The following is a 20,212-nucleotide window of genomic DNA, read 5'->3' as shown; positions in this document are numbered from 1 at the left end:
CGGCTCACCACCGTTACCAGATTATCGTACTCAGCCCCTTATTTTTACCGATTTCTGACCCCAAAACTGTCTCCTGGGTCCCAATAACGAGATTAATTCATAGTTATCCATAAAATAGTTAGTTCCTGATGCTTCTTCCTAATAGTTATGCGTCAGAAACCAGTATATACTATGCTCTGAGTACGATAATCTAGCAACGGTGCTCACTACACCAAGACCAGGACCAACTTATTCTGAGATACGAATGAACGAGTGATTGAGGCAGTGAAAGAGTTCTTGGAGAGCATGTGGCGTACAAGATGTAGGCCCCAAGTATATGAACACCGACTTTCCTTGTTTTGTTTTCTTTCACAGGAGCTGCCGATACAAAGGCCTGAAATCTCCAGCAACCTCTGACATCAAGATCAAGATCGGAGAAATCTCACGCCACCTGTGACATCAAGATCAAGGGAAACAACAAATGCTTCGAAATTAAAGTGCGCGTAACATTTCTTTTGGTTAACCATTAAATAAATTATGGCAATTCTAAATCTAATATTTAAGAAAAAACGAATTACTTCAATGGGTAACTAAAGCATGTTACACCAGACTTTGTTACACTAACTAGCCGATTACACAGTTGAGTGATTGATTGATTGATTGATTATTGTTGCAAGTAAAATAAACAATCATTGTGTTGAATTATAAATGCAGTTGACCTTGTTTTCGTTGGATTGTAAAATAAATCTGAGAGAAAGCAATAATAATACATACAGGAGAACACTTAAAACAACTCAACGAAGGATAATATTTTATTAATGACTAATAACTTTACACTGGCTATGGGACCAAGCCTTGCATTAAAGATATACTGAACTTGTTAGCACAAATATATATACTATAATGGTGAATAGCAGGATATAATGAAAAGTCTACATTATTTGAAGGGTCAGTGAAGCTGCAGCAATATTAATATTAAATGGTAAATCAATGAAAACAATGGCACAGTGAGGCCTGTAACACTTTGAAGGGGAGTGAAACGATCATAATAATGGACTGAATAAAAGCAAAATAGGGGGACCAATTTTCATTCACAAGTAAAAAAATGTGGAAATCAGCCATTATGAGACATGAAAATATGGGATTCACAAATTGGCTTTAGTTTGACATAAGGAGAGGAGGAAGAAAAGAGGAGAAAGATGCAGAGATGGGAACAGAGAGAAAGGAGAGGAGGAAATAAAGACACAGAGGAGGAGGAGGAAGAAAAACAATACAATAAGCAAGAGAAAGAAAAAAAAAAAAGGAAAGAGAAAGGTATTAAAATATTACACATGTATTGAGTAAGTCACAGAATAAATAAGAGTAAGAAAAAGTACATACAAATAATAATAATAAGAGTAATGTTATAATGCTGGGCTATACAGCATCATCTGTGATACTAATGAAGGCACTTAGGCACATGTATGTATGAATTTTTGTAGGTGTGTGTGTATGACTTAAATCCTAGATCTCTTGACACTGCCACCTTCACCACCCCCTCCACCTTGGACACCCCAGCTACACCGTTCCTGCAGCGTCGGTGTGTCTGCAGCAGAGGTGGATGAGCGTTTGCGTGTGGTGGGGCCTGTGGCGGTGGGGGTGTGGTGGTGGTCGAGGGGGTCAACCTGCTGGAGTATCTCTACATCTCGCAGGACCACTTGAGCCCCTCCGCCAGCTGTGGGTAGGACCTCTCCCTGCAAATTTAAGTGTATCAGTGAGAGAGAGAGAGAGAGAAATTCTATGGCTGTGAAAGAGCAAACAATCAAGGAATGAAAATGTAGTACGTATTATTCTTACAACATTTCCAAGGACTGAATGGACATCACCAAGTACACAAACAAACCAATCAACCCATTACCACATACACACAAGCTAAGAAAATTTCTGTGTTCATGCATGTCTATTAATAAACATATATACACATGCAGGTCTGTGTTTGTATGCAGAAAAAAAGTTTAAGCCAGGGTGTGTAGGTTCAGCTCATGCACACACAAACTGAGATACTCACATGAGGAAAAAATTGACAATCAAAAGAAAGACTAAGAAGCTATAATTATTACTTCTTTCAACTTATTCTCCCCATATAAAGTATGTAGTCCAACCAAATTATCGAGTCTGTTTGGGCGGAGGCTCCCGCGGGTCCATTTCTCCCCTCTGCTCTACCACATAGTCCCAACACCTATTTTTCCTCTCATATGTTACCTATAGCTTACATATGAGAGGAAGAGATAGGTGTTGGGACTGTGTGGCAGAGCAGAGGGAGAAATGGACTCGCGGGAGCCTCCCCCCAAATGGACTCGACAATTTGGTTTCACTATAGGTATTTACATACACATTACAAGCTCTTATATCCTAAATCCCCCTTTCCCAACCCTGGGGTCATGACCCCAATTGGGGTCGCCAAGACCTCAAAATATCAAACATGATGTTACTATGTTATAATAACACATATACAACTAAACTAGTGGGGTCACAGTCATGTCTAGAGGTGCATGATTGGGGTCACCTGAAAAAAGGTTGGGAACCACTGTCCTAAGCCATTCTCTGGAGATTAGTTCCAATAACATCAGTCAGCCAAAGCCTTTAATCTTTCCATGAACAACTGTTATAGATTAATACACATCCATCATATTTATTTCCTGTTAACAAGAGCATAGTCAAAGGAAAAAGTTTAGAAACAGCACTTGTTTTTCGAGCTGGTGACAATTAACATCTTGTAGTGACAGAAAGCTTGGAATGCAGACCTTTGCTTTGTAGTTTTCTGTTTGTAACCCTTAAATTTCCTCCTTCCCTCTCTTCATGCCCCATCTTCCACGTGCTTTCCCTAAACACTCATTCTCCATTTCCCTGTTTTAGCCCGTCTAGTTTTCCTCCTCCCAGTACTTTTATAATACAATCTATCTTCTACCACCACCACCACTACCTTGAACAGCTTCGTATGCAGGTCCCCATGGGTGTCCTGTTCCTGGTGGGTGAGGCAGTAGTGAGTGGTACGACCGTCTGTCAGGTCACCACTCCGCAGCCTCCTGACCGACCGCCGCCGCCGCAGTGCTGGGTCAGGCTGCAGTATGGTGCCTGTCGGGACCTCCTGTATGTGTGTAGGTGTGTATGTTTGTAAGTTTTATGTTTAGTGTGTGTGTGTGTGTGTGTGTTTTGCAGGTGTAGGTGTGTACGTGTAAGTGTGTGTTAGCAGAAAGCAAAAAGAAGCGTACCTTGGCTGAAAAACACATCCCAACTCTCGTAACCTTACCTTATCTTCTTTAACCTACCTTACTCTACCTTAATACTAGACTACCTTTCCCACTACATGTTCACCCCACAATCGTAGAGACAGAGGATACGAAACAATGTGCTCAGAGACGATTATCAAAAAATTACCCAACATTTACACCCATATCACAAGCTTTCCCTTACTCAGCCATTCCTTTGCCGTTAGTATGAAGAACACCAGCCAGAATGACTCCGCTCCTTACTATTATCTATGAACCACTTTTACAGGCTAATGGCAACATTCAACAATTCATTTTGTCAGTTATGGCTTGGCGAGTATGAACACCCAAAAGTTAAGCATGAAGAATTCAATAAAGGCAAAAAATAGTTTAGCTGCTGTTGGTTACTGAATTGGCATTAATCAACATCACTGTAGAAGAGAACTTGGAATATGGCTGTAATACATTTCCACACACAAGAAGCAGAACTCAGGTACACAAATAATATTTACATTTATGACCCACAAAATAGACAACAAAAAATAAAGCAAAAATAAACAATGGCTATTATTCCTACAAATTCTACCCCCAAAGCAATGCATAAATGTCACCTGAGCAAACATATATACAAACAACACTGATTTTATAACAATTATTTTGAAACTGCAGGTAGCAGTTATTAAACATTCAAGACTACTTACGTCATGTTTACATATCTTTATTGCTATTAATAGTTTTACTTCATCCATTCATTATTATTTAAAGCACTTGTCAAGGCATTCAGAACATTCATCGGTCACAAAACAAAGGGGTGGAGGGAGGGGTTATCATGTACATGATTCCAGTACATATTGTATTTACATGCATGGAATTATATGTTTTCTCCAGCAAAGCTACTTTTCAAATGCTTCAAATCAATTTATGATGCAATTTAAAAAAAAGTTTTGTAAAATAGTGTGTGTCTAATACAGAGGTGCATCCATTGCGCCAGCATAGACGATAGTCATTAAGTCATAGGTAAATTTAAGATGAAATATAGTTGCCGCAAAAAAAAAATCAGTACAGGAATAACGTCTTAATAATTTTTGCCAATTTTGGTGGCAGCTTGAAATTTCAAAGTTATCATCTGTTTGGCAGTGCACTGGGCTGTCGGCTGTAGAATTCCTTGCTCTGAGCCTGCTCAGTAGCATTGCTGTTTTTGGCATGTATGTACCAGTTTTGGTACTTTTGGGTGTACTAGGTAGAAATGGAACAACGTTCACTAGATCTGGTACTAAACAGGGAGATGGTATTTTTGTTCTATAAATTGTAGAAATATAATGGGCATAACATATTTATGCCCTGTCATGCCCTTCATTAGTGTTCTGACATGTTCAAAAACCTGAAATTACTTGAAGCCTTAGATCCATAAATGTAAGGCAAGGGAAACCCACATCCATCATACCATTAGTGGTGAAGTTCCCAAACATAATAGAAGAGGCTTATTATGAAGAACTCAATAAGGAATGGAGGGAGCTGATGCTATTTGAAATCCTAGCCTTACACGACGCATCAGTGCAACCAGAAACATTTTGGCACGCTGTCTCAAAAGAGTGTGGTGATTACTAAAGGTTCCCTAGTGTTTCAAAACTCGTGATGAACCTAATGTCTCTGCCTCACTCTTCTGCTGCAGCTGAGAGAATATTGCCACTAAACTAACATCATGACAAAACATTATACTTGACTGCAATCAGAAGCATTAAATGGACTGATCTACACCAAGGCTCTACTTGAAAATGTAGCAGCGTAAGATTGTATTTTCTTCCCAAAAATATGACGCTGAATGGGGATGGGCATTGTGAGGTGCTGGAGAATCATGTTATCATTTAAATAGACTTTGGACATGTGAGTGTTTATGCCTGACAGTACCCCTTGCCATAGAGGAAAAAAGACCCAGAGACCCTTACAAGATAATGAGATTGAGGCGTTGGATTGACCTGGGATATTCCAAGACCTTCATCTGACTGAAAATGCATGGAGCTACATGAAAAGGCATCTCAAGAGTGGTGAAGAGGGAAACCACAATTGTGGCGAGGCTGCAGGACGCCGTCAAGCGACTATGATGCTGTAAATTGGACAGGCAATATGTTCTTGGTTTATGTCCTTCTACGCCAAAGTGCATTCAGTATGTATTGAAACACAAAGGAGAAATGTCCAGGTACTGAATAAAGTGCTACTCTGAGGAAGTGTTTGCATTTTCTTCAATCTTGTCAAGGATGTCCAAAGTCTTTTTTTGTCATAAGTGGGAATCCTGTTTTTTTTGTGCCCACTGCCCATAATTATTTGACCCCCCCCCACACACACACCCATCACTAGCATATTTCCAGTCACCTGTGCTGCAAAGAAATCGCTTATCATCATATCACTACACCCACCTTGAGGGGGCGGTGGTCTATCCAGGTGTCAGCACCCTGGGAACGAGATCGTCTGTGGCGCAGGTTAACGACAGGTGCGGACTGCAAAGGGGAAGGAGGGTTAACATGAGCGAGTGAGAAAAAATAATAAAAACAAATAAATCAAGAATACTAACTATAATATATAAAAAGTTAGAGAAAATACAAATATGTGAAGAAGAATTGTAAGTAAACAAAAAATACACTGGAGAAGACTAAATAAAAAGAAAAGTATACATTAAATAATAAATAAATTCAATAAGACAACAGGTGAGAAAAATATAATAAGGAAAGGAGGAGAAATAATATGAAGAAGAAAAGGAGGGTGAGGAAACATGAGACAAGGAGGAGAGAGATGAGGGGAAGAAGAGGTCAGGTCCATACGAGAGGAAGGAAAACAGACGACACACACGTACACACATACACGCACACACATAGGTAGATAGAAAGACAGATAGATAGTTTATTGACCACCACAAAATTGTAAACATAGTAATAACAACTTCACAGCAACCTAATAATGGTCCAAAATAAAACTACAACATATCTTAAAACCAATAATTAAAACCAAACTCTACTTATAAGTTATGACGCTGCTAAAATAATGCTACATAAAACCAAAAGCTCCCCAGAAACAATGAAGGAAAAGAATAAGATGTATGAAAGCAAGTACAAGCAAAAAACAGCACACTGACCCTCTGTGGTGCGGGGGTCATGGTCAGCTTGGGGTCGGAGATGGATGGTTTAATGGGAATGTCGGGCGGCAGCGAGGGGAGGTCAGTGTCGGAGGAGGAGGCGGTGGATGGCTTGCCGTTGAAAAGAACCTCTTGCAGCACCTTAACTTGCGTCTGGTAGATCTTGGACTGGGAAAGATGACAAAAAAATGTGTTAGGAGTAGCAGAGGAAAAATAAATAAAAGTAGTAGTAGTAGTAACAGTAGAAGCAACAATAGAACTTTTTTTTTCTTCTTTTCTTTTTTAAGTTTGATGAATGTTAGGAGTGATGGAAAAAAAAAAAAAAAAAAAAAAAAAAAAGTAGTAGTAATAGTAATAGTAGAGGCACAAATAGAAGACATCGCAGCTTTTTTCTCTTTTTTTTTTTTAAGTCTGATGTACATTTTCCCTGACATAAGTTAGGGATAGTAGAAAAAATGTTAGGGGTGGTAGTAGAAAAAAAATGTTAGGGGTAGAAGTAGAAAAAAAAATGTTAGGGGTAGTAGCAGAAAAAAAAGTCAGGGGTAGAAGTAGAAAAAAAGAAATGTTAGAGGCAGAAGTAGAAAAAAATGGATAAGTAACAGAAGCAAAAATAGAATAGCATATCTTTTTTTTTAAGTTTGACACATATTTCTCCCTAACATACTTCCCTCTTGAACTGGAAGAAATGAGAATAAAAAAAGGGTTAGGAAATGCAGCAGTAACATCAATAGCAAACAGAAGTAATCATAATCTTTTCCCCATTTTTTTTATTGTCACATGCTGCATCATTTTTCCCTCTCCTCTTTCCCTCCCCATGCCTCTCACCTTCTGGTTGCAGAGCTCGGTGTTGAGTGTTGACTTGAGCTTCACCTTCTCCTGCTCCAGCTTGTTCCTCAGCTTGGCTCGCATCCGCTGCTTCTCTATGTGGCTCTGTGCTCTTGCCATGTCCCGCTCCTCCTTCTGCAAGTGGGGGAGTGCGAGTGTGTGAATGAGTGAATAAGTGACTGACAGAAAGGGAATGAGTGTGACTGAATGTACGAGTGAGTGATGATGAGTGGGTAAGGAAATGAGTGAATAAGAATGAAGAAGTGAATGAGTGTGACTGAATGAATGAGTGAAAATCCACATAAAACCGAAACCAAACTATTGAAAACCGTACTATTTGAGGGATGACTGTACTTCTTTTTGCAGTTGCTAGAACAAACAATTGACGAAATGGGAGCACAGTTTAGCATCTCCCTACAACACTACAACTCTCCCTCCCTCTCCCTCACTCACCGCTGCCTCACACTCATCCCGGAGGTTGGTGTAGTTCTTCAGCTGCCTCTGAAGTGAGTCGTTCGCAGACTCAGCGTTGTGCACATGTGTCTCCAGGGTGCGGATGCGGGAGATGGCATCCGAGTGAAGTGCTCTGAGGCTGGCCAGCTCCTGTCGCATCACCAGGTTCTCCTTCTCCACCTCCTGACAGCGGTTGTGTACGGAGAGGACTGCGGAGGAGGAAGGGGAGGTGTGAGGTACGTGGTGTGACAGGAGGAGGAGGAGGAGGAGGGGTGGAGTGAGTGAGAAGGGGTTAACCCGGTAGCAGCGGGGATCGTGTTTCTTAATGGTCCCTCTAAGCGAGAAAAATGAGAAAAAAGCATCACTTACACAAACCATTTCATAATATATATCAAAGCATTTGAGATCAGTTTATGTATCATCTATTTTGGGGGGTTTAAATCATGGTACAAATTTGGCTCGTCGCTACTACACGGTAAAGCCGCAGATTTGGCCCGTCGCTGCTACACGGTAAAGCCACAGATTTGGCCCGTTGCCGCTACCGGGTTAAAGGAGGAGGAGGAGTGCAAAGAGAAGACGAGTAAGGCAAGAGACAGATACGAGGAGCAATAATAGACAGGTTGAGAGGAGAGGAAAGCATAAGCCAGTAAACATATCATTTTCTTATATCATTAACATCACAAAATAATATCACCCAAAACTTATCCTCTGCATTCCTTTTCCTTTGCCTCCCACACCCAGCCCTCTCCTGCTCTCTTCCAATCCCTTCCATCTCTCAGTTTTCATTCTCTTCCACTTGTCTCTCTCCTTCCTTCCCGTCTCTCTATTACTCTTTATCTTCCTCTTCCCTCCTCCCCCTCCATCTCTCTCCTATTTTATCTTCATTTTCCCTTTTCATCTCATACATTTTCTTTTTTGTTCTCCTTCCTTCCCATCTCTCATACATTCTCTCCCAATTTCTCTTCACTTTTCCCTGTTCTCCTTCCTTCCCATCTCTCATACTTTCTCTCTCAATTTCTCTTGACTTTTCCTTGTTCTCCTTCCCATCTCTCATACTTTCTCTCCCAATTTCTCTTCACTTTTCCCTGTTCTCCTTCCTTCCCATCTCTCATACTTTCTCTCTCAATTTCTCTTGACTTCTCCCTGTTCTCTCCTTCCCATCTCTCATACTTTCTCTTTTTTTTTTCCCCTCCTTCACATCTCTCTAGTTTTTCTTTTTATTTCTCCCTTTTCTTTCCCTCTCATATTTTCTCTTCCTTCTTAACTCTTATCTAAACCTTTACTCTTCCCTCTTTTACCTTCTCCCTTTTCTCTACCTCCCTCAATCTCTCTTTTTTTCCTGTGCTTTCTTTTCCATTTCCTCTCGGTCCCTTCAAACACAGCCATCACACTGCTTGCTCCCTCCCCCTCACTCACTCCTCTCCCGCAGGTCAAGCCGCTCCCTGCCGGCAAGGCGCCTCCGTAGGTACGCCTTGAGGGAGGCTACCACGTCTTCCAGCCCACTGCCAGACCCACAGGTGACGGACGGCCAGTCTGGGGCCAAAGTGTAGATGGGGGAGATATCCAGTTCCAGACCCTGAAAAGGAAGGTGAAGAAGGGAGATGAGGGAAGAAAGACGATGAGGGTAAGATGAGGGTAAACAAATCAACTGACAGAAGAAAAAAATGACATAGAATAATGAAAAAACAAATAAATAAATAAAATGCAAATACAAGTAATAAAACCTAGGCTGTTCACCCACCTGAGTGACCGCTGCAGAGCCAACCTCATCCTCCAACTTGCGCCGTACTTCCTTGAACAGCTGGTTGGCTCGGCGACGGCCCTTGGGCAGCCCGAGGTGGTTGAGGCGCTGAGGCTCTGAACGCTGGATCTGAACCTCCGATGCCAACTCAGCAAACTTCATTACAGTCTGAGGGAGGGAGATGGAGTGAGGAGGAGTACAAGGTCTCCCCTTGACACCATTTTTCTCAATCTCCCTCTCTGAAACCTCACATATTCATTCTTACCCCTTGCCCAAACCATCTCAGAGTACAATGCTTTACCTCTTCAATCACCCCAGTTCACTTCCCTTGCTGTCCCATCCATACCAAAACCTCCTGCCCCCCTAAAAGCCACACTCCTCTGTCTATACACACACACACACACACATACACTTCTTCCATCACTTTTAATCCCCTAATATAAGACCTCTCCATTCTACATTCCTTTACACCCTTCCCATCCCTTCCTTTACTTCTTCACTCTTGTAACACCCCTCTCTAGATGCCTACTGTGACTCCATGATGCTTACACACACACACACACACACACACACTCACCAGGGTTTCATCATAGTCCTCAGACCTTGGGTTAATGCACACCACCATCCTAATCTTTCCATTCCCCTCGAAGAAGTTCTTGAAGTAGTGCGTCAGCTTGGAGTCTCTGTATGGCACCTTCTTGCTTCCACCGGTCGACTGGTTCTCACGTAGGATCTCAATGCAGGTGCGCAGGTTCATTAAAGAGTTGTTGATGTTACCTGGTGGGGGGTAGGGGGGAGAGAAGGGTAAGAGGAATGAGTCTATCTACTTATTTATCTACCTGTCTACTCTGATGCCTGATCCTTAACCTGGAAGCAGTGACGGGCCAAATTTGTGGCTTTACCGTGTAGCAGCGATGGGCCAAATTTGTGCCATGATATAAACCACCCAAAATAGATGATGCATAAACTCATCACAAATGCTTTGATATAAATTATGAAATGGTTTGTGTGAGTGATGATTTTTTCTCATTTTTCTCGCTTAGAGGGACCATTAAGAAACTTCATCCCTGCTGCTACCGGGTTAAAACTCTCTTGGAAGGCAGCGGGGGGAGTGAGGGATAAGCAAGTCTACAATTTTCCCTGTTCCAGCACTCCCTCTCCATACATTTGATTCCATGGCTGCTAACTTTCTCCCTCCAATACTCAGCCACTCTATTGGTTAATTTTACAGGTGGTCTCCCCTTGATAACATTTCTCCCAATTTTGCTTTCACACACTCTTAACCCCTTGGATGTGGATTTCCTACAAGAAGACATCACCAAGCTACAGGAGTGGAGCAAAAAGTGGCTGACACAATTCAATGAGGAAAAATATAATGTACCTTGGGAGGGGAAATCCAGCATACCAATACCACAGGGGAAACACTCCACTATCCACCACAGAGGCAGAGAAAGACCTGGGGAGTATATGTTACCAGGCTACTAGTGAAGGCGAAATCCGTGCCAATTGCTGCAGCGGAGGGGTTAACAAACTCATCCATATTCACCCTTCTCTCATACCTAAATCATCTCAAACTGGAGGGAGAGGAGAGATCAGGTAAGACTGAATGAGAGAAGGGAGTAAGGGCACCCACCCACCCACACCTCTCACCCACCTGCTTCCTTGATCCTGTCGCCCACTGCCTTGGTCCGTAGGTTGCGCTCTGACCCGGCCAAGTCCACCAGCGACAACTGTGACACCAGCATGGCATTCTTGTCGGTCACCACGTCCTCCCCCTGGGCATCAAGTGGCGCCTGTGGGAAAGGGTACAGGGGGTGTTGAGGGGGTACTGAGCCATAGGTAATGTGGTAGAAATTAATGTGCTCTCTCTCTCATTGAATTCCTTACATTTTCATTTTTTTTTTCTTTTTTTATCTCTCTCTCTCTCACACACACACCTGAACAACCCTGATGGTGAAGATTGAGTGTGACCGCGATGACTCACAGTTGAGATGAGTGCTCGCTGTTTTCCTGCGCTTCAGCCCTCGGTACATCACCTGGTAACAACAAAGTGCAATTAGAGGCAAGGAAGGCAGGTGTGGGGGAGGGGGTGGAGGTGGTGTGGTGGAGGGGAATGGGTTAAAGTTAGTAGAGGATGAATGGGTAGACTGAAACAGGATAATTATGGAGGAAGGTTGAGAAATGTGGTAAAATAAAAGTGTGGTGGGGAAGAATGGAATGTTCTCACCTTGTGGGTGTATATTTGTTTTGTATTTTCAGGTGCATGACCATTACTTATATAAACACTATCAAAATTATCACTATTACTACACACCTCCAGGCCGTCCTCAGGGCTCTTCACCTCCACCTCTGAACAGGCATGAACGTACATGTTGTGTTGGGAATCCTCACGGATGATCTTTGTTTGTAGGCCTCTGGAAAACACACAAGAGTTAGGACACACACACACACGTACGAGGCATGTTTGCCAGTTTGTAGCCACAGTGCCAACCAGCAGTTAGTCCCACACTGTGTCTGTTTGCTGTAGTATTTGTTGAGGGAACAGAGCAAACAGAGCAAATGTGCAACAGCAAGCCAGTGGTGCAAACCAACCTGCTCCTAAACATTAAGATAATCCTCAAGACCAATAAGAACGGTATATAAAACTGTAAAAACCCACCTACTCCTAATCAAAAGCCTGTTAACTATTACAAATGGCCTAACAAAGGATGCCGTGAATCTACCTCCTCCTAAATCTTGTGTGTTAAGCTTCGTCAAGACTAATACAAATTCAAGTAAACAAAAGTCATTCACATCGACTGACTAGACAAATTCATCTTTATTTCCTCCTACTTCTCTTGCAGTTATACTTCTGCCATGCCCTTGACCACAGACATGCATGCTGGTCGACCTCATTGTGGAATTATGACTTCTCGAGCTGCTTAATAATGTAGTGCTATCTCTGAGATGCAAATTTATATAACTTTAATTTTAAAGTCTGCCATGCTGGCTGTAACCACTTTGTTGGTAGTGTTCCAAATTGGCATCATACTCTGTGTAAAAAACTTTTCTTTTTGATAATCTGCAAGGTTTTCATTTGGTACACAGATGTTTTTTTAACATCAAGGCTTCTGATGTTTTTTTGGAGATAACGGTTTCATAAAAGGTTTTGAACATCAAGGTTTTCTATAAGGTTTCAGGAAAGTGATTTTCTATAAGATTTTAGACCATAGGGATTTTTTAAAAGGTTTCAGGACATGAGGTTTTCTATAGGGTTTCAGGACATAGATGTTTGCTATTAGGTTTTTCAACACAAAGGTTTACTATGCTTTTGGACATCAAGGTTTTCTATGAACTTAGAACTTGAAGGTTTTCTATTATTCTTTTCTAATAGTGCAATGCTGTTCATCTGGTGGGCCTGTCTTTTAGGAGTTTTCATTCTATAAGGTTTGGAGTTAAACAGTTGTAATATTTTCCAGCACTATCCCTCTCTTTCCTTTTCCATGCCTTCCCTTCCTCCAGTCTTACCTGGATGGACCAATTTCAGGAAGCTCCTCCAGAAGATCGTATATATAGTTGTTGTAGATTTCAACATAGCTGATATAGACGGCGAACACGTTATCCTCATCCAGCGAGTCGATTCTGGAGGTGTCTGGGATGCGCTGTGAGCTGTCCTGTGAGCTGCCTCCCCCTCCCACAGCCTCCCTCCTTGGTGGTGGGAGAGGGGCAGGAAAAAATGTGTGATAAGGGAGGAGTGAAGTAAAGAAGGGGTAAAAAAAAAAGGGGGAGGGTGAGGTATGGAGGAAGGGAGCATAAAAATAGGCAAAATTAAACATAATGATCAAAATCTCTTATTCATCAATCAGCCAAGCTTACGCTATGATAAACTGCTCTGAGTATTCTGGTACGGAGTGATATTTCTTCTACCGTTTTGGTTATTCACATTCGGTGAGCTTACTCTGGGAGCAAGTAAATAGTCAATAAATGTGAAACTACTGTAGGTGGGAGCTAAATACTGAGTGTGGAAAAGACAGAAGGACTGATGGCAATGAAAAAAAAAGGCATAAATGTGGGCAAAGAGGAGCTGAGAATGTTTAGCAGAGTTTGGTGCTAAACATAAAACTAGCAACTAAGAGGAGAGACAAGTGGGACACAGGAGGAGGTGATGACAGTCATAGGGAAATATGCCATTAACCTGGTAGCAGCGATGGGCCAAATTTGTGGCTTTACCATGTAGCAGCGACGGGCCAAATTTGTGCCATGATATAAACCCTACAAAATAGATGATACATAATCTGATCACAAATGCTTTGATATATATTGTGAAATGGTTTGTGTGAGGTTTTTTTTTTCTCGCTTGGAGGGACCATTAAGAAACATGATCCCCACTGCTACTGGGTTAAACAGCAATGAACAATGTGATGACCCAGAAGATCAAAGGAGAAACTATAATTAAAGGCATGGACCCCTCAGCAAGACTAGACTTACTCCTAATTATTAAGAAATCCATTAATTACGTCCCCATTAATGCCTCCATGGTGTAGTGGTTAGCATGTCTAGCTATGAATCTGTGGGCCCGGCTACAAAAGTCAACACACCATACCTAGTTCGCATCCCTCTAACCGTTGCGCCATATCCCATCCGTGGCCTGGGCGTGGCTGTAGCCTTCCGTCGGTCGTTCTGAGCCTCGATCTCACTCTGTGCGTCGAAGCCATTCATGCCGTCTGGCCGGAAGATGAACCGGCCAGCCTGGTAGTTCTGGATGGAGTTGAAGACGACATCCAGTGTCCGCCGAACAATGCCTCCGTCTTGTGGTGTGCCCTGGGGTGGGGGAGGGTTAGGTGAGGTTAGACTGGGTTAGCTAGGGTTGGTTAGAACCTATCAGTAACAACACACACACAGCTCCATAGTGGAGTGGTTAGCATGCTTGCCTCACACACAAACAGCTCTATTGGAGAGTATAGTCAAAGGCTCTTCATTTCATCAATTCCCCTCCTCTTATTGAGTCTTCTACCTCTTAAATACCACTGCCATGCTGCCTCTCTCTCTTCTATTGATATTTTCATGCTGATTGCTCTTCCGAACTTGCAAACTGCATGCCTCCCCCCTCCCACTGCCATGATGCACATGACTTTCTACTCTAGCTCATCCCCATACTGTCCAAACTCATTATGCAAGAGTTAACCAACATCTTCATTATTTCACCCTTTTCACTGGTAAACTCTGGAACAGCCTTCCTTCATCCGTATTTCTTCCTGCCTTTGACATGACCTCCTTCAAGAGAGGAGTATCAAGACACCTCTCCATCTGAAATTGACCTCTCTTTTGGCCACTCCACACCAAACCACACACTACACTCAGCCACACCACACCACACCAAACACACAGCCACACCACACATCACATCCAGTTACTCTATACCACACCCAGGCAAACCACCTGCTGTTTAGAGGTATGGAAATGGATTTTAGTGCCTTCCAGCAGTTATTTCTTCTGAAGTATGGGCTGCGTCAATCATACACAGAAAATCAACAATTGCACTAGTCCATGTCCCCTTGGCCCTTACCCCTGTGAATGTGTGTGTGTATGTGTGTGTGTGTGTGTGTGTGTGTGTGTGTGTGTGTGGGGACATCTGTAGTTCATCCAGTCAAATCCTCCGCCTATGCAACACAGCACAAAAACACACACATACCTGCATGGTGTAAGTCTTGCCGGAGCCAGTGACCCCATAGGCAAAGAGTAGGCCGTTTCTGCCGCTGACCAGGTCCGAGACGAGGGGCAGCGCGACTCGGGTGAACAGCTCCTTCTGGGATGCCGTCGGGGCGAAGACACGCTCAAATTTATACAGCTGTTCCTTGCCGCTGCCATTACGGAAGGCGAAGGAGGAGGTAGGCGGTGTCAGCTGTTGTGGGGGGGGTGGAGGACATGAGTGTAAGGGAATAAATATAAATAAATACACACTAAATTGCTAGGCAGTCCTAAATAGCATACAAGTCGGGTGGATATACAGGCTTGCAGTACGTGAATTTGCGTTATTCAATAAACATGTATTCTCCGCCAATCTATCTATTATGGTGGCCACTCCCTGAAAATTTCTGATCAGTGGCCATAACAAGTCTCCATTTGCTCTCTCTCTCTCTCCTCCCCTCTTCTCTCCTCTCCTCTCTCACTGTTACTTTACATAATCCTTACAAAAAAACTGATATGAAAACTTTTAGAAGAGGTGCCCTTATAAGTATTTAGCTCCTTGGCCTCTTTATAATCACTGAGGTAAACTCTTTTCACTCCCATTATAATTACTGCACTCTTATATTACATGATTTTAGTTTTGTACTCCTCTTAACAAATTATGACCTGCTCACCACATACTTAAAGTGTTTCCTATATTACTCTCCTTTATCATACAAATCTTTTTATTTCCCATTTTATTCTTATTCCTATTATTCCTCATGGGGGTGGCCACAAAGTCTCCCTTTCAGCCTATCCATATGCCTTCCCCTTCTTCCATCCCCTTTTTCAAGTATTCTTCGACTGTCACACTATTTTCCAAGAGGCTGTTCTCTTGCACTCACACCCACATTACAAGCTGTCCCTGCCACTCTCTTAATATCATTCCCAACAACATCAGGCAGCCAGATGCCATATCCTTTCTATTAACCCCTTTTCCAGTGTAACGGTTAGGAATGATATGGTGTAAATAGGAGCCGACAGAAGTAATTGGCAGGGAAGACTATGGAAAACAATGAGGTAGAGGTTATTGTCGGGTTTTAGTGAGGGGGAGCATGAAATAAAGATGTTAGTAGGTCTCCTCTTACCTTTTTTCTTCTTTTTTTATAGCTAAGGTAACAGCTCAAGGGAAAAAAAATAAAAATAAAAAAAGAGGGGGGGGGGAGGGAAGGAAAGAGGGAAAAAATCAAGTGTCACCAACCTTCACTGTGCAGTCATCCACTTCAGCCACACATTCCTCCACCACGCCATCCTCGGGCGGGCGGATGCGGCAGAACACCTCCACCGGGTCTTGCTCCACTGACCGCTGATCCCCGCCCACTCCACCTCCGAGGCGGGGCTTGTTGGGGGGCACGCGGGGCCGACGGGGCATTGGGGTGCGGCTGCAGGATTAAGAGTCAGAGGTCAGCAAGTCAGTATATAACAAGACATCTTTTTGTGTTTGACCAAACAATAAAACAAGCTCACCCATAAAAAAAAATATATATATATAATAAATAAATAAATAAACAGATTCTGATGGTATTTTTAGTAATTCTGTAGTGATATCTTAAATACCATGCAACAAATCTCTCATCTTAATTTCCTCATATTTTCCTTTACACTCCATACTCTTTTCATTTTCACTTAATTCCTCATATAATTTACTTCTCTCTATAAAACGAGGAAGTGATGAGAATGTGTGATGTGGAGGGCATGTTGAGTGTGCTGAGGAGGCAGAGGATGAGAAGGCATGGGCATGTCAAGAGGAAGGAGGAGGGTCCCGTGTACTCAGAAGAGCTGCAGAACTTGAGGTAAAGGGGAGGAGACAAGGTGGAGGACCAAAGAACTCCTGGGGATAGTGTGTGGAGGAAGACATGAGAAGGATGAACATCAGGAAGGAAAGAGTATATGATCATCAGGAGTGGGAGAGCCTCATAGTCCGTCCAATCCCATAAGGGAAAATAAAGACGTCAAATGAAGAGAAAAATGTCACCTTAGCCTCATGGACAGTAACCCATCACTGCTAAAATTGGAACCCATCTCCATTTATTGTTCGATTCTCAGAAACTAGTCGTTTGCAATGAAAACTGTTAATAATGATGATTAAAATGTTAATTCCTATCAGAAAAATATAACTGAGTGCCCCACTGCTCTATAATGAGTTATATACCCGAGAATGTTCAAAACAGTGGCAATTTAGCAACCTTCAAGAAAGCACTAATGAAGACTCACTTATTCGCTAAACCCTACGACATTACAAACATGAGCATCAAATATAATATTCGGTGCTAATATCATTATTATAGTGTTGATGGCCCTGCGGAGCGCTGCGCTGTCAGCAGAGAAGGTCCAAAACGTCATCAATGGTATCAACGGTAAACGGAGTATGGAGATGAGGGTAGCCTTCTCTACCACCACTGACAACAAAAACGCAGTGCGAGGCATATCACACATAATTATCGTAAACATGACAAATCTAACAAAACTAAACTTAACCAAATAGAACCCAAACCTAACCTAACCTATCCTGACCCCCCCACCTGCCAATATATGATGTGCTAGACTGCACTCAAACTTTATACATCAATATTTCTTCTTTTTTTATAGTTTTCTGGGAGCTATTAGTTACTGCACTGCATACAGAAATAAAATACAACATGTAGAATCAGTAATAACCTCAGACCAGATGGCTACCCTTATTTCCATGTTAGCCTAAAGTGGCATCAACCATGGAGTGCGTTGGGTGTAACTCTGAAATAATACCTTAGGCTGACCAGTGGGAATAAATGGAATAATGTGATGATCCAAAGTGTGAAAAAAAATTAGAGAGAGGGGGAGAAAAAGTGAGAGCCTGGGGAGGGAGAAAGTGAAAATGAGGGAATGAGACTGATCAGAGGGAGAAATTATGTGTGTGTGAATAAGGAAGTTGGCATAGTTATCTTCCTTTGGCATGTAGAGAAGGTTATGGGGAGGTGAACATGATAAAAAAGCCTGCAATCACTGCTCCTAAAAAAAAAGCTCAAAGGCAAAAAAAAAAAAAAAAAATAAATAAATAAAAATAATAGGTAATGATCAAGAAAAGCCTGCTAATCACTGCCCCTAAAAAAATAGAAAAAAACAATAATAATGATAAAAGGAGATTAACCTTGGGAGATCCCCCCACCAAAAAAATAATAATAAAAGGAGATTCATTTTGGGAGATTTAGAAAAACATTAACAATAATAAAAGGAGATTAATTTTAAATGTCTCAATACTCCCCACAACAATCACCTATTTACACCTTCCCCAGAGCTTACAGGTGATCGGATCTGCCTTCAGTATACTCTCCACACCTCCAAGTTTACAGGGCAAGCACAGAGGCGGCAGGAGGGCAGCGTAAGACTTAATAATCGGCGTTAATGTCAATGTTTACTTAAGATTACACCCCTGCCCCGACCCCTCCTGCGCCACCTTCACTCAATTCATGGCCTTATTTCACCTTTTTCTAGCCTGCGTTGGGGCTCTTAGTATATTCCTGCTGGTGCCCAAGGTCCTGAAGAATATGTAGGAAGGAGGTGGATAAGGATACTCACTCTGGCTTCATGAGGGAGTGGAAAATGTAGCCCTCCTTCCTCGACCCCGACCACTCCTTCGCTACCCTCCCCAAATTCACAGCCTTATTTCACTTTTTTCTATCCTGCGGTGGGGCTGTTAGTATATTCCTGCTGGTGCCCAAGGTCCTGAAGAATGTGCAGGTAGAAGGCGGAGAAGGATACTCACTCTGGCTTCATGAGGGAGTGGAAAATGTGGGAAAATGTCGCCCTCTTTCCTCGGCCCCGACCACTCCTTCGCTACCCTCCCTCAATTCACAGCCTTATTTCACCTTTTTCTAGCCTGCGGTGGGGCTGTTAGTATATTCCTGCTGGTGCCCAAGGTCCTGAAGAATGTGCAGGTAGGAGGCGAAGAAGGATACTCACTCTGGCTTCATGAGGGAGTGAAAAATGTGGGAAAATGTCGCCCTCCTTCCTCGGCCGCAACCACTCCTTCGCTACCTTTCCCAAATTCACAGCCTTATTTCACCTTTTTCTAGCCTGCGGTGGGGCTGTTAGTATATTCCTGCTGGTGCCCAAGGTCCTGAAGAATGTGCAGGTAGAAGGCGAAGAAGGATACTCACTCTGGCTTCATGTGGGAGAGGAAAATGTCGACCTCCTTCCTCTGAGCACTTTCAAAATGGCGTGAAGTCCTCCCGCTTAAACGAGAGACAACACCAGTAAGCATCAAGCGAGCCATTCTTTGTCGTTAATAAATAAATAATATACCATAAAACATGATATCTCTCCTTTTAGTGGTTATATGTGATCATTTTTAATTGTAAGAGTGTGTATAAGTATTTTTTAGCTGTCAATTTGGAAGCTTATTTGGGTACCCTTGTGACTTCTTTTAATCTCTCCTTGCTAAGTCTCTCTCCCTCGTGTTCCTCTGTATCCTTTCAATATTTTTCTCTCTTATTTTATATCTTTCAGGCTATAATGTTTCATGTGGCTCACTGCTTGATATATTTTATTTCTATTTTGAACTTGATGTCACAGTGACCTACAATTTCCACTAGTCACGTCTTTATTACGGCGTCTTACTTATGCGATATATTTGAGATCAGTGTGTGGCTTACGGTTTATCTAGCGGCGTGTGTGTGCGTAAGTATATATACTCTCCAGAAAGTATAATTGAACAAACCTGAATGACTTTTGTGACCTAGTAGAGTGTTTTGTTTATAGTGTTTGGTTGGTTCAATATATGCCGAAATACATACTTACAAACAGATGCAGACAAGTGTGTATCCTTCCCCAGCAATCTTGCCATTCGCTCTAGTTATAGTTGTAATATTTTTGTGTCATGTTTTGTTTTTGACTACAGGAAAACTTGTCTGTTGGTGATTACTTGCAAAATGACTGCTTCGGTTAATGAAATTGATGTTTAACTGAAAATTTCTTCAATCACACTCTGTACTGCCTGGAGGTTGGGACAGCATGATCCTCCCTCCTCCTTTGTTGTTTACTTGCAACAATAAACTATCAATCAATCAATCATACATTCGAAAAAGCAGCTCTTTGAGCCTAATAATTTATTAACTTTAATGCACCAAATCCACCATACAGAGCAAATTGTTGGTG

The 20,212-nt window shown here is 42.3% G+C and overlaps 1 protein-coding gene across 6 annotated transcripts; it reads right to left on the bottom strand.

Annotated features, from left to right (window-relative positions):
- Positions 1 to 777: 777 nt before the first annotated feature.
- On the bottom strand, positions 778 to 19,301 carry LOC126981774 (kinesin-like protein KIF23). Of its 6 annotated transcripts, none has more exons than XM_050833302.1 (17): positions 19,216 to 19,301; positions 16,281 to 16,461; positions 15,045 to 15,254; positions 13,956 to 14,173; positions 12,881 to 13,060; positions 11,688 to 11,787; positions 11,311 to 11,409; positions 11,028 to 11,166; positions 9,951 to 10,150; positions 9,374 to 9,541; positions 9,049 to 9,208; positions 7,633 to 7,841; positions 7,180 to 7,314; positions 6,355 to 6,522; positions 5,642 to 5,722; positions 2,942 to 3,106; positions 778 to 1,712 (listed from the first exon to the last, which is right to left on the bottom strand). In XM_050833302.1, the coding sequence occupies exons 1-17, from the start codon at positions 19,224 to 19,226 to the stop codon at positions 1,476 to 1,478; spliced, it is 2,661 nt and encodes an 886-aa protein (XP_050689259.1). In that variant the 5' UTR covers positions 19,227 to 19,301; the 3' UTR covers positions 778 to 1,475. The 6 variants fall into 6 exon arrangements, with proteins under 6 accessions (XP_050689259.1, XP_050689261.1, XP_050689260.1 ...); XM_050833304.1 differs by lacking the exon at positions 19,216 to 19,301 and adding an exon at positions 19,019 to 19,111; XM_050833303.1 differs by lacking the exon at positions 19,216 to 19,301 and adding an exon at positions 18,822 to 18,904.
- Positions 19,302 to 20,212: the final 911 nt, after the last annotated feature.

Source organism: Eriocheir sinensis, chromosome 49, assembly GCF_024679095.1.
Source record: "Eriocheir sinensis breed Jianghai 21 chromosome 49, ASM2467909v1, whole genome shotgun sequence".
NCBI classification, from domain to species: domain Eukaryota; kingdom Metazoa; phylum Arthropoda; class Malacostraca; order Decapoda; family Varunidae; genus Eriocheir; species Eriocheir sinensis.
Note: the sequence above shows the minus strand (reverse complement) of the source record. Positions and strands in the feature narration are given on the sequence as shown.

Bases quoted from the DNA above. Each gene is read 5' to 3' on its own strand.
- LOC126981774 (XM_050833302.1), bottom strand. The intron at 11,788-12,880 runs GTAAGACTGGAG...TGTGTTTTCCAG, and splicing joins CCTGAAATTGGTCCATCCAG to AGGCCTACAAACAAAGATCA. The intron at 9,209-9,373 runs GTGGGTGAACAG...CTTCCTTTTCAG, and splicing joins GCTCTGCAGCGGTCACTCAG to GGTCTGGAACTGGATATCTC.